Genomic DNA, 13,979 nt, shown 5'->3' with positions numbered 1-13,979 from the left:
CCTGGGCAGTTATCCTGGGCAGTCTGGCACTTCATTTAGTGTGGACACTTTGGGATGGATGGAAGTCAAGTGATGAATGGAGTTTTCACTCAGGTCCTCCTCACAGTGGGCCCAGTGAGTCCCCAAACCCACTTTTGGTTAACTACCCAGTTCCACACACACAATATGTAGGAAAAGACATACTCAGCAAGTAATTGAACAAACTGTTACGTTTTTTCTAACCCTTTACAGTAAAATGTATCTGGAATATCTTAGTGGGCCCATATCAATAAATTCGGCTTGATAGCACTTTGTAATCCTTTATGTTGACCTCTTTATTAGTTTCCTATGGATGCTAGAGCAAAGTACCACAAACTGAGCAGCTCAAAACAACAGAAATTTATTCTCTTGCAGTCCTAGAGGCTAGATATTTGAGATCAAGTCGTCAGCAGGGCCTTACTTCTTCTGAAAGCTCTTTGGAATAAACTTTCCTCGCCTTTTCCTAGCTCCTCGTGGCTCCCAGCATTTCTTGCCTTGTAGCGACATCACTCCAATCTGTGCTTCCATCTTCACGTGTCCTTATTCCTTGTATCTATATATCTCTACATCCTTTCCTCTTGTCATGACATCAGTCATTAGATTTAGGGCCCATTCTAATCCAGCATTACCTCATCTTAACTGATTTTATCTGCAAAGAACCTATTTCTGAAGGTTCACATTGAGGATCCAGGTGGCCATGAATGTGGGGGACACTCTTCAACCCAATATAATTCATATATTCTTTTGTAGGCTCTTAATTTTTTCAAGCATTTGTATGACTATAAAATTAAAGGGTAAAAACCCCCCTAGTCCTTTGCAAATATTCTTTCCATCCACTTTCTCCCTCTGGTGCCACTACCATTGAGTCCCCTTCTGCGGGACTCCGTCTTGCTCCTTCCCAACCTTTCCTCTAACTGGAGACAACGGGATCTTCCAAATGAACCTTCTTCCTGTCTTTCAAGGAGGATCCAGCGCGAGCTCCTTTGTTGGCCTGCGGTAGCGTCTCATGAGCTGGTGTCCAGCGTCCTTCTCCGTTTCCTCCTTCAGCAGCAGCCTCCGGTACCTGCCCGCTCTGCCCCTGAACACGTGCAGGCTTCTCGTCGCCGTGCCCCGCCTCCGTCCGTACCCGGCTCTGCCCCTGCAGCCTCGGGTGACCGCTGCTCATCTTTAGCGGCTGCCCCGCGACTTCCTCCTCAGAGATGAGCAATGTCACCTTCTGACCTTTTACATCTGTCAGCCTTTTCCCTTTGCTCTCGTTCCTCTCGAATCAGAATTTCTGTGGGGAAGAAGACAGTCCACGAACACACACTGCCGCGTGTGCTCAACTGTCCCGGAGAAGCAGCGCGCCCTCCCGCCCTCACACTGGGGAGGGGGCGCTCACCCCCAGGCCTCGGGCGACACGCCTGACCCCACACCGAGGTCACAGCCCTGCGGCTCGGGGCGGGTGGAGACGGAACTGTCACTTGGGGAAGGCCAGGCAGGCCGCGCGTCACTGAGTCTGCCCACATCCCTCGCTTTACGGTTGAGGAAACCCCGGCTGGCCGAGAGCGACACTCGGAAGCCCCAAGTGACACCGCAAGGCGCCCAAACTCGTCAGCGCCCTTCACACCCGGGCCGGTCTTCCTTCTCCTCCTCACCGAGGCCGCGTCCCGCTGCGCGTCCAGTCCTCTCCTTCTCTTGCATCCCCGGCCGGCGTGACAGGAAGGAAACAACTGGACACACAGGGCGAGGGAAGCACTCGGCCGACCCGGGAGAGACCGCGGCGCGCGGAGCGGCGCATGCGCAGTGGCCGCGCCCGACGCCCTCCGCGCCGGCAACTCCGCCCGCGCGCGCATGCGCAGGTGCAGCGTCCCAACTCCCCGCCCCCGCGAGCCGCGCCCCCCTGGCTGCGGGTCAGAGGCCGCGGGGCGGGCGGCGGTGACGCGCGCGGAAGCGGCCAGTGCACCCTCCGAAGCCGGCAGGAAGCTGAGCGGCGGCAGCCACGGCCGTGCGCCCCGACGGGAGGGGCGCCGCGTCGCTCGGAGGTGGCTGATCCCCTGCGGCGCCGCCGGCGGCGGCCCCATGAGTCGGGGGACGATGCCCCATCCTGGAGCGTGGCCCGGCGCAGGCTGTGCGGAGAAGCCGGCGCTGGAGACGGGGGCCTCCTCGCCGGGCACGGCCAGAGCCGCGGTGCGGGAGGGCGGGAAGGCGGAGGCCGCTGGGCAGCCGCGGGCCGCGGTGCGGGGCCCGGCCGAGCAGTGAGTCCCGGGTCGCGGTGGGGACGGGCGGGAGCGCCGGGCTCGGTCCGCTCGGGAAGGCTGGGCGTGGGGCGGGCTCGGCAGCAGCCGGCAGACGGCCCTTCGTTCGTACCCTCCGTTGGTGCGTGCGGTGGTCGGGGACAGGAATTTGAAGACACTCGTACCCAGTGCCTGGGTGCACATGCGCTCCCGGGGGTCCTCGCACTATGACGGTCATCCAGTGCCCCCGCGCCCTGTTTTTGGATGTCTGCCTAGCTCTGAAGTTAGAGAAAGCTCCAGAAACGTGGGAAACACACTCGAGAAGCGTAGGACATTATAACTAACTCCAGTGGCTCTTTGCTTCAGCCCGGTGGGAGGTAAGGTTGCTTCTGTCACGGCCAAAGGAAAACTGAGCCACGCGCCAGGTCTGGTCCTTGGAGGACAAGTCGCCGCTTGATGAGCGTCCCACGTGTTGGATAGACTTTGGACGGAGTCTGACCCAATTCTGTCTTGCTTGTTACAGGCTTAACTGGATAGCCCCACTCCCCCTGTATTTTTAAATACGAAAGGCAGCGCCGGGTAGATCCTTCCTTACAGATCTGTGAAGAAGGCGGCGTAGATCGGAAGCGTTTCTAGTTTCTGCAGGGGAGGGGGGTGGAAGCAGCATATAAACTTGAAGGCTGAAACTTTTTCTACAGTTTCCAAGTTCTAAGCACCTATAAGTGCGTTTGAATTCCAAAACGGAGGAAAGCACACCTATAACCCGTTTCACAAAAAGCTTGATTGGTGGGAAAGTTGAATGGTGACATGTGTTCAAATGCGCTTTTTCCTGTGCATTTCCTACCCTGAGATCCATCGCAGGCCTGTTAACGCAGACAGTGTATTATAATAACTTATTTGCATGGTTCTTTACCGTGGGCTATGACATTCTCATTTACTGGAGTGGAATTATCCACACTTAATGGCCACTGGGAAAGATTTCGAGTAGAAGGTCTCAAACTCCTGCCCCCAGGAGTGAGGCAGGTAACCTGAGTGAAGCTGGCCAGGTGTGGACCATGGGTTTCTGGAGAGCTGGGCCCATCTCTGTTGGGGACAGGGTTAGTCTCTTATTAAACAGTAGTGTTTTATTTTACATTTTAATTGAAACCACCAAGCAGACCCATGTGTAAGCTGGTGTGACCTGTGGCTGCAGTTTTGCTCCCTGTGTTGTGGAGGCCTGCCTCAGACTCTGCAGCCAGTAAAGGAGGGGGGCATCTTCTGCGTCTGGCCCACCACAGCCCATGCCCGTTGGTAACTGCTGCTGCCAGACTGCTGCTGCCAGACCCACTTAGTGGCCCTCAGATGCTGCTCCCCAGCCTCAGCCTGAACAGTTTCATGCCCTTTGGGTGATGCAGAAACCACGAAGCCAGATCTGTTCCCAAAAGTATGCATAGTGATTTGGCCACTGTCTCTGCGGGCTGCGGGTTCCAGAGTCTGAGCACCTGGGGAAATGGGTCATGGAGCACTCCTTCCTGAGGAGAGGTTTTGTGGCACAGGTGCCTCTTCTGTCTGTCAGTAGAATTACAGGTTTATTGTTGAAAGGAATCTAAAAACCCCACCTAGGTCTGTCATGTTGCACATTAGGAAACTGTTACAGATTCGATAGGTACAGTTTGGCCAGAGCGATACAGGCAGTAGTTTGGGGGCCAAGTTCCCTGATGCCTGGGTGGGAACCTCTTCCCGTCTCTGGCTTCCTTAGCAAAGCCAGGCAGCGGGACATGATTTATCATGACTGTTGACTTCAGACGTTTTTCCCCCCTGGAATAGGTGTTTCAGTTTGCGGTTTATTTAGAACTTAATTTTTTCTTCCTGCTTTTGTTGTCATTGATGACTTCTCTTTTAACTCTCATAAGAGAACAGAGATGAGGAAGGAAAAGGAGGTGAAGATAACGTCAGATGTCTTCAAGTTCTAACATCACATCTTATGTTTTGGGCCCTCTTGCCTATTATATGGGCAGTGGGCCTGCTTCTCTTTGTGCTGTGATCTTAAGGGCGAGAGAAACTGCACTGTATCATATACATGTTGCGTATCCTATGGTTTGTAGTATAATGTGTGCACATCAGTTCTTACGTGATGACATGTGCGGTCTAATCATTGGATGTAGATTTAAATAAATAGTGTAATGCCTAAATTACAATTTAAAATAGTTTTTGAACTCTGGTTTTCTGTCATGGGAGCCAAGTACCTTCTTCCCACCCAAAGAACTGGGTTTGCCCTACACAGGAATTGAGTAAAATATTTGCCCCTGGATATTTGAAACATCATAAAACTGCAGCTATTTTGAAATATCCTGTGGAGTCATTTTTAATACATTCAGTGGACAGTAATTATGAATACAAATCTTAGCCCAACTTTTGCAGCCATTATTCATTTGGGATGTGACTCTTTGAAAGGTGCGAAGGTGCGTAGAGGAAGGGATGGCTTATTTCCTAGGCCGTACTCTAGGGTACTTAGTCCTTTAGACTGAGCTCGCTGCATTTCACGAGGGAGAGAAATAGTGGGGAAGAAAGACATTAGAAATCCGTGGATAAGCAACTTTCTACATCTCCTTCCCTTCATTCCTCACCACCCTCCCCCCCAATCCTTCCTTCCTTCCTTCTTCCTTCTTCCTTCCTTCCTTTCCCTCTTAGCTCATTTGAGAGCTGTGGTTGCCTGGCATCCCCTGGACAAGCCCTGAGGTGGGCTTACAAGATGACTTAGGGTCCTGTTTAAAGACGTCTTAGGTCAGACCAGATTTAGTTGACTTTTTTTGAACCTTCCTCATTGGTTGTGTGTGCAGGTCTGTTATGCTTTGTCCCCTGCTCACCCCACCCCTACACTGAAACTTAGGCTGTGCCTACTTCTTGCCCTTAGCTAAGTTCATCCATACTATAGTCCTTGAGAATAAGATGGTCCTGGGACATGGTTGGGGGCCAAGCCAAACATGCTTAGGGGATTGAGAAGCGAGACTACACCATGGCCCTGCCTGATGGTGGGGTAGAGTTTGAATCTGGGGTCCATAGTCTGTCTGTGGGTGGTTGGTGGGGAAGCGTATGTCTGTGAACACCTCTAAAATTGAAGACAAAAATTTTATGTGTATTTGTGTATTTCTGGGCTGAGGTTCTGATGAAAACTGGATTCTCAAAAGGGCTGTGAACACGATGTATTGTTAAAGCATTGTTCTTAGGCGTTGCTAAATATGCTATGGTGCCAATGCGTTTTTCCACCCGCCTCACACCTCAGCAGCTCCTAGGGGCTGTGTTTGATGGGGTAACAGCTACTTCGTCCTGCCCCTTCCTCCACCTGGATGAAGAGCCTGCTTCAGGGTCCAGAGTTGGGATGTCTCTGAGAATGAAACCCCATTGTTGAGGGTTCTGCGTTGTCCCCAGATACCTCTGGAAGTCACGTGGAGTAGCATGAGCCAGTCATGGAAAGTCCACTTACAGGAGGGAGGTGGAATTTTGGCCTGGGTGCCGGTACTTTCCTGTATTTGATGTGTTGTTCACTCATGTCTACAACCGCTGAGCAGTGGAGAAAGGCTGGGTTGAGTGGTCTTTGCTTTTCCTGTGCTCGTGTGGGAAGGTGCGTTAGTGGCACAGTGGTTGTTGACACTGTGTCATCGGCACTGCCTGGGCCATTAGTCTTCTAGGACAGGCAAAGTTGAGCGTGAATTGCCGTGTTTCAGTCCAGAGAGCTGAACACAGTCATACCCAGTTTAGCTTTTTAGACAACTAAGGGGAAGTTGGTACAATTGTTCACAGTTGTGAATTATTAAAATGCTATCTTGTCAGCATAGACGTCAGCACTGACTTTTTTCATATCACACATTTACTTGTATCAGAAATTGAAAAATTAGCTTCACAGAAGTGTCTTCTGCTTCACTGAGCTCTGTGCATTTAGCTTATAGCTTTTGTTCTTGGGAATAGTCCACTTTTGTCTATATGTGGTAAACATTTTTAAATTAAGTTTTCAAAAATATATTGTTATGCACGTCTTTGAACAGGAAGAAGAAGGTTATAATTTGGAAGGTATCATCATGTAACTTAATGGTGTATATTGCTTTACTATTAAGAATAAAATATTTCACCTCTAGCTTAAGAGAAAATGGGGGCCTAAATATACACTGATGCTAAACTAAAAATTTTCCAAGTAGGAATTGTTAGCATTTTGGTTTTAAAATTTAATTCAACTCAACTATATAATATAATTGTGTGTGACTGGTCCCCAAGAAATCAAGTCACATTTATGACTTTATTTTACTTTTCTTCAGAACTTTTCTGTATATCTGTGTGTTTTCTAGAAGGAAAGTTTGCTGTGGGGATCATTTAAGTCTGTGGGCGTCATGGCCTCTTTTGTTCCAAAGAGTGGATTTTATCATATCATGTAATAATCCCTTGTCCTAGCATTTCTTCACTATTCCCTTCCCATAACAAAATTCAAACCTCTAGCTATTTCAGATTCACAGCTTTAAACATAATTTCATTTTGTTGTTATTTTTAGCTTTAATATTTTGATACTTAAAAAAAGTTAAAGCAAAAGTTTATTGAGTGAAGTATTTTCTTAAGTAAAATTAGTTTTATTTTTCTTGCTTTCACATCTCTCTCTTTCTTTCCAGTTGATTGTCCTTATGTTGGATGAATATTTCATTTTGGTTGTTGAATGTCTTTTCTGACCATATTGATTGAGCTTTATGGCTTAAATTTAAAAGGTATCTTCTCTCCGAGGAAGTACAGCCTATGGATCATTTTTAAGATGGCTTTGAAGGCCATATTACAGTTTCCTTGGTGGCCTTGGAAAGTTAGCAGGTGTCACTGGTGGCCATGGACGTTACCAAACATTTGTGCACAGGATCTGAATGAAATGTAGTGTGGCTGAAATACTTTGAATATACTCTGAGCCCCAGTCATCAGTTTTCTGCTCTGCTACTTTTGTGTATCAGAGTCACTGCTTTTTTATTTCTAATAATCTCATTTTCTGTTTCTGTCTTCACTTTGCATTTAGTTCTATTGATTTCTTTCTGTTCCCCTCCTGTTGACCTTTGTGGGAATTTGTATTTGTGGCTGCACTGAGCACTGTTTGTTTAGAGAATCCCATCTGGGCACTGGTGTTGTGACTGAAGTTTGGTTATGTTGTAGATTAAAAAGGAAGAGGACAGAAGTAGAGCCAAATGTGCGTGCAGCACAGCCAAGGAATTCTCTGGAAGTAGACTTTTTAATGACAAATACGTTCGTAGTCTGTTAGAAGTAGGAGCTGGAAGAGGAAGCATGTCAGTCATATAGCAGAACTGACACCTTTAGTCACTTTTTATTTTAGGTGTTCGATATATACGCATCATCCCTGTGAATCTGGCTTGTGTTTGTTTTTAACGCTGGCACAGGCTCTGGGTGACATCACACCTTTTACTTGAAATCTGACTGAAGCCAGAGGACATGGAAAGTACCTTTTCCCTAATATGTCCCCTCGACCCCGAGCATTAATAAAAATAGGCACACACACACCATCACCTTTATTTTAGAGAGGGAAACAAGGGTAAGAAATGATCCTTGGGTGAATTGTTTATTAATACTTTGCACAAATGGACATAGTGTGAGAATTAATAGCAATAGCTAACTCTTTTGAGTGCTAAGCATTTTACATGCATTTATTCTCAGCAATCTTTTGAGGTGGGTGTGCCTACTGGCCTTTACAGGTGGTTACATTTAGGTGCTGAGAGGTGTCGTTGCTTTTGTTTCGTGGTCATGCGTAAAGCTAACAAGGACGGGAGTGAGGACATTCTAACTTCTGGGTCCCCACACTGCAGCAGGTCACCGCACAGCGTGTGTCCTGCTGTGTCAGGCAGTGCGCGGTCAGGCAGTGGGAGTGGCAGAGCCCGGCACAGGTGTGACAGAGCTTGGATTGGTGTGCGTGGGGGGAAATCACGGAGTACCGGCTTAGGGCCACACCTAGACTCCTGCTTCCTTGGGAGCCTTTGAAGGGTTGCAGCGGGGTGGGCAGACGCAGGCGTTCTCTCAGCACCCCTTCATCTGTCTCTTTCCCTCGCACCCGTCCTCTCTCCCCCACCTGTGCTAGGCCGTGCACAACAAGCGCGGGTGCTAAGGGACCTGGGTGTGGGAGGGTTTCAGTCATTCATTTCATTCCTTATTTTTTCTTGCCCTTATTTATTAGCGCTACCCTGTCCTGGAGCCCCCGGTCTGGTGTTAGGGCGGGGTGTGCTGTCATGCAGACGGGGTACAGGAAGCTGAGGGTCTGATTATTGCTCGTGTCTGCATCAGCCACTTTCCTTGTTTTCAGCTCTGGGTGTCTCCTGGACCTTCTGAAGTACCTGCCACCTCCAATTCCCAGACCTTTCTGGGGTTCTGCAGGGTTTGCTGGTCTCCCCTTCAGGCAGATGCCCCTCTGCCGACAGCGAGACCCCCTGTCCTCCGTCATTTACTACTCCTGCATCCACTTTTGGACTGTTTGGGTTGTCACGTGCTGTGGTTTCAGCAGAGATAGTGGTTCTGGTTCCCATCGTTGTCATGCGGTGTATCTTAAAGGGACAGAAGGCCCGTTCTTCATCCTCGTCTAGCACCCAGTGGCGTTTTCTCCCTTCCTAGTACTCAGTAGGTTCTTGTTAGTTCACTAAGTGACACCACACTCTTTAGGAAGCAGTTACATATGTACCAAGTCAGCAGTGGTGGCAGCAATTAAAGTATGTGGGACTCAGGGATATGCTCAACAGAACACGGGCGGCTGCTTGAATGTGGGGGTCCAGGAGCAGCAGGGGCCTCGGAGGTTTTAGCTTTGGGGACTTGTAATAATCGGTGCTCTCCTATCGTTTTTAGAGTAGCTGTTGTAAAATTTGCTTCTGCCATTTTAAAGTCAGCAATTGGCCTATGCACCTATAAAAATACTCTCAACAGCACTGTCTCCATCCTTAGAACTTCATAGCAACGTGCCGGCTTCACAGATAAGACGCATGCGAAGATGCTTCCATATGTAGTGGGGACATTAATAGACATTACAGCTGAAGTAGCCGGGTAGCAGTGGAGTGATGTAAAACGTCCTATTTAAAGTAAGAAACTCTGAAATGGGGTGATAGGAATATGAGCATCTAAGGTGAAAGACCCATACTTTATCAGATTGTTAGCATGAAATGTGAAAAAAATTAAGCTTTGTCTTACCAGGTTTTGTAAGCACCTGCATACTGTGATAAAGGGGAAATGTCAGTGCAGCAAATTTTTGAAATGTCTAATTTTGTGTGATTTCAGAGAGGAGGACATATATCGTTCTGAAGATGAAATAGAAAAGGAGAAAGAATTACTTATACATGAAAGAGAGTCATCAGGTATGTTTGGAATTATTTACAGAGTTCTTACTGTTTATAGTAGAAAATGCTGTTAAATGCGTATATCCATTCTCATAAAATATTAAGATGTGCTTCCTAGGAAATACTCTGATGCACATGGTGTTGTCTGCATCCGAGGACTCATTTTGCTAACGTGTGTTTGAGGAACACTGACTGTTTCCTGAGGTTTAACATTTTAACCCAAGTAGTCTCCCTGCATTCTTTGCATTCATGTCATTTTTGCACCTGGGAGATTTATTTCATCCTTTCACGCACACGCTCTCAGTTGATTTCCTTACATTCTTAGAGAAAGTTTGGATGTGTGGTGCAGTTTTCATTGCAAATGGGAGGATTTACGGAGAAGCTGGCCTCTCGGGTCTTTGCATCAGACGCCATGTGAGTTTGACGGCCTTGTAGGAAAGACTGGTCATGATCAGTAGCACTGCTTCTCTCGTCATTTCCTGATTTTGTGTCCGTGTTTCTGCCCAGTCCTGACCGCTCTTCTCACCCCCAGCAGGGCCCGTGCACCCATCGCTGCTTGGGGAGCCTCACTCCTAGCCTCGTCCACTGCGGGCACCGCTGGCAAGGCTGCATGTGCAAAGTACCGTCTGCCTTTACCCGCCGGCCTCATGCTGGAGCCGAGTGGGGCTGTGCCATTGGTGATTCACAGGGCCATTTGCTCTCTTATTACCTGTGTCATATGTGTGTTCCACTGGTTTGCTTTGAGAGCTAGCTGCTGTTTACTTTATGGTTAACAGAAAGTATCATGTGTAATTAGGAACAAATGGTAAAGTGATACAAAGTGGGATTTTGTTGATAATTTTCAAGTCTCCATCAGCAGGGAATTAATTGGTGGGACTCCACTGTGGTGGCCAGCGGAGGGGTTCTCTGTAGTGGTCCAGTTAGATGTGTTCCTGGGTCACACCGGCCGGGCCTCCACAGAACCGAGGAGGACGCTCGCTTTCCACTGCTGCGGTTGCACAAAATTCACTTCTGGTGCAGACTCCTCCTTAGTCACTGTCCTGCGGAGGAAGTGTGCTTTGGCCACTGCATTCCTGCTGCGGGCACACTCACCTCTCGCTTCCTCTGTCACTCAGTGTGATGCTCTGCCGTCCGCAGGGGTATCGGGTGTCCCTGCGCAGCTTCTTCAGCTCGTCCGGACCCTGTCACTTGCAGTTTGAGTCTGAGATTGGAACGGACCCCCTTTTACTCCTTGCATCTCAGCCCTCTGGTCACTGCCTTCCGGAAATAACACCCGTTAGACGTGCCTCTGTAAGAGTCTCTGTTTGAAAATTTCTATATTTCACTTTCTTTCTTGAATAACTCCAGGTGAATAGTTGTTTTCTCTCATCTTTTTGAAGATTTTATTCCGTTGTCTTCTGGTTTCTGTTGTCGTTAAAAACTGCAGTCAGACTAATCCTTGGTAGATAAGCTGTCTTTTCCAAACTCTTCCTTCTCTTTGTGTTCAGTTCTGCGGTTTCTCCTGATGTCTAAGTATGGATTTGTTTTCTTAACATATTGCTTGAGATTTTTTTCTGTTTGCATCCTTGGATGCCTAGTTTTCATCAATTCGGGAGAATTCTCAACCATTATCTTTATGAATATTGCCTTTTCCCTGTTCTCTGTTTTTGCCTTCCAGAACTCTAAGTAGGTGTTTGCTAGCCCTCATTCAGTTACCCAAGGCTTTCCATTACACATGCATTCGCGTATATTTTTCACCTTGTGGCTTCTGTTGCATTCTGGAGAGATTATTCATATCTATTTGCTTTGTCTTTTTTGGATAAATTCAGTGTCCCCCCACCTCCAATTACCTTGTCTTTTTTGGTAGTTTATTACCTTTTGTTCATGTTTTTTATTTCTTTATTTCTTTAAGCATTTCAAACATACTTTCCGCGGTCTGATAATTCCATTTTCTGAAAATCCTGGTAGATCTAATTATGCCAGATGCTGTTTTTTTGCTTGTTTCTTGTTCCTTCAGAGTTTGAACTGTAAGCTCAGCTCTTGAGTGTTTGTGTAGAGTTTGTGCAGCATGACTTGAGTGCGAGAGAACTTGGCCTTATTTCTGCCAGGCACCCAGGGTGTCATCTCCCTTGGGCCATTTTATGTTAATTTCTAGACTCGAGTTTCCAGATTTGCAGCACCTTAATTCCCACCCTGTCCTGATGAGAGCCGGCCTGTGGTTGTGAATGCTCAGGGGAGATTTCCTCTCCGCCACACCAGGACCCAGGGCAAGACAGAAAGTTTTCTAATGCTGTCTTTGTTAGTGGAAAGGTTTTCTCACCTTCTCCAGGGGTCAGCAAACTGTGGTTCCCTGGCTGAATTTGACAGCCAACTGGTTTTGTAAATAAAGTTTTATTGGAATTTCTTGTTTACATATTGTCCATGGTGGCTTTCACCCAGGGTAAAGTTGAGTAGTTGTGACAAACTTGGTGGCCCTCAAAGCCTATGTTACTTACTGTCTGGCCCACCTTCCGATTCAGTCTCAGCTTTCTGGAGGGGTTCATTTTTAGCTTCCCATCTCCCGAGGGTCTGAGTCCTTCCGAGAGTCTTTGTCACCCATGGTGGCTAAAGACCAGACCTTTTGTTTATGTCATCTCCTGGTTGCCACGCTGGTTTTCAACTTCCCCCTTTGGGTCATGTTTTTTCCCCTCATTAGAAATGGTCTTCCTTGGAAACAGTATCAGTCTGTGTAGTTTGCAGGTCAACAAAGAAAAGGAACACGCTAAGCTGCTTGAGGTCAGGCACTGCCTGTTTTGTGCCCCCAGCCCCTGGCCTAGAGGATGGCATGGCCTAGGGCGTGGCGTGGCCTGGAGGGTGGCGTGGCCCCGAGGGCGGCGTGGCCCGGAGGGCGGCGTGGCCTAGAGGACGACATGCAGTGGCTGTTGGAGCCCTCGTGCCAAAGACTAGCCGCAGGATGGGAAGTAAAAGCACCATTTCTAGCAGCTGTGCCGGCCTGTCATCTCCTCACCCTCACTGCCGCCCGCGCACACCTGACTCAGCACAGGCAGCCTGTGGCCTCCTGGCCCTGTGAGGCCTCCTGCCCTCCCCTACCCTCAGGGCTGGGCTCTTACCTTGGCGTGTGCGGGACAGAGGACTGACCAAGGAGAGCAGGAGGGCTGGGCCTTCTTTCTGGGAGGCCCTTCTGAGCAGGAAGCGTGCTCCGCCAGGTGGGAGAATGTGGCCCGTGTGTGTCCTGGGCTCGCCGTTAGCGTTCTTTGTGCTTTGTGGGGAGGTGAGTGGTAAGGCAGATGCAAGGCAACTTCCCTCCACTAAGTGACACTCAAAAGATGTTTCTTGAATTTCAGCAACGATGGTTCTGTATTTGAGGATTGGCTGAACAGCATTGGTGTTTGTGTTCTCTGTACGTTATGGTTCAGGTGTCTGTTTCACTTTTAAGCCAATCCTGACTTTACGCCACAGATAAATGCATCTATGTTATCTACATATATGTTACCTCCCCTTTTATATAAAAGGCTTATTTTCTTTATAAAAGGATTCACCATGAGGTTTTAAAAAATAGGCAGTTGTTAATATTTTGCATTAAAAAAATGATTTACCTCAACTGCAGGAAGGGCTCAGGGTCTGTCTCCTCTTTTGTGCTCCTGAATCATGCGGGCGCTGTCGCTCCCTGGCTCGTCACTGTCGGTGGGCTTTGCTTCCTCATCAGTCTCTAGACCCATTCAGGACAGAAACTGGGTCTTTGTTCCTCGTATCCCCAGTTCCTAGCTCAATGCTTGGTGTGGATTATACTCAGTAAATACCGGGGGTGCCAAAAAAATGTATACACATGGCTTGTATTCATCTTTTGTTACCGGTATACTTTGAGAACTACAATTTCAATACGGTTTTTTCCTTCCTTAAAATGTGTATACATTTTTTTGGCACCCTTTGTATTTGTTGAATTTGCTGAATATAATGTTTTTATTTTATGTACAACTTCCTCTGCAGTAAGTATGTTGTAAAGTACTTCTGTGTTTGTATCCTAATTTCTTTGCTAACATTTACTTCTTCAATAACTTAAAAAGGAAGTCAAAATGTGCCTGAGAATTTACTTCTCTTTCTCTTTAAAACACACATGTACATACATGTGTGCTTGCTTACACGTATACCACAAAATCCAGCCCCAAACCTCTTACGGTAAACAAGGAAAATCTAAAGGCCATATTCTTAACTGTATCATTTGTCTGATCATAAGTCACATTTTTAATTTGGGGGGATGTGTTTTAGAGTCAAATGAGGTCTGTAGTTCAACTAATATTGAGACCCTCCATTAATTTCTGGCTTATTATCAATAACTTGTAGCCTTTGCGGATCAGGGTAGGATATAAATAAATAGAGACAATTAAATATGCCATTTGTTGCAGAGGTGTCACCTCTTTGTACCATGGATGTAGAAAAC

At 47.6% G+C, this 13,979-nt stretch overlaps 1 protein-coding gene and 1 long non-coding RNA gene across 4 annotated transcripts in view; one reads left to right on the top strand and one right to left on the bottom strand.

The window, feature by feature from the left end:
- Positions 1-363: 363 nt before the first annotated feature.
- On the bottom strand, positions 364-1,859 carry LOC141570728 (uncharacterized). The gene is made up of 2 exons (XR_012495175.1): positions 1,656-1,859; positions 364-1,294 (listed from the first exon to the last, which is right to left on the bottom strand). It is a non-coding gene; the product is annotated as an uncharacterized LOC141570728 (long non-coding RNA).
- Positions 1,860-1,902: 43 nt separating this feature from the next.
- Positions 1,903-13,979, top strand: part of OTULIN (OTU deubiquitinase with linear linkage specificity) — a 29,214-nt gene continuing 17,137 nt past the window's right edge. The window contains exons 1-2 of one of the 3 annotated variants that reach the window (XM_074329062.1): positions 1,903-2,255; positions 9,504-9,580. In XM_074329062.1, the coding sequence (XP_074185163.1) occupies positions 2,080-2,255; positions 9,504-9,580 (253 nt within the window). In that variant the 5' untranslated portion in view covers positions 1,903-2,079. The remainder of the gene's footprint in view (positions 2,256-9,503; positions 9,581-13,979) is intronic. The other 2 variants (XM_074329061.1, XM_019753534.2) reach the window with 2 other exon arrangements.

The sequence above is a fragment of the Rhinolophus sinicus genome, linkage group LG03, assembly GCF_036562045.2.
Source record: "Rhinolophus sinicus isolate RSC01 linkage group LG03, ASM3656204v1, whole genome shotgun sequence".
Lineage (NCBI taxonomy): Eukaryota > Metazoa > Chordata > Mammalia > Chiroptera > Rhinolophidae > Rhinolophus > Rhinolophus sinicus.
Note: the sequence above shows the minus strand (reverse complement) of the source record. Positions and strands in the feature narration are given on the sequence as shown.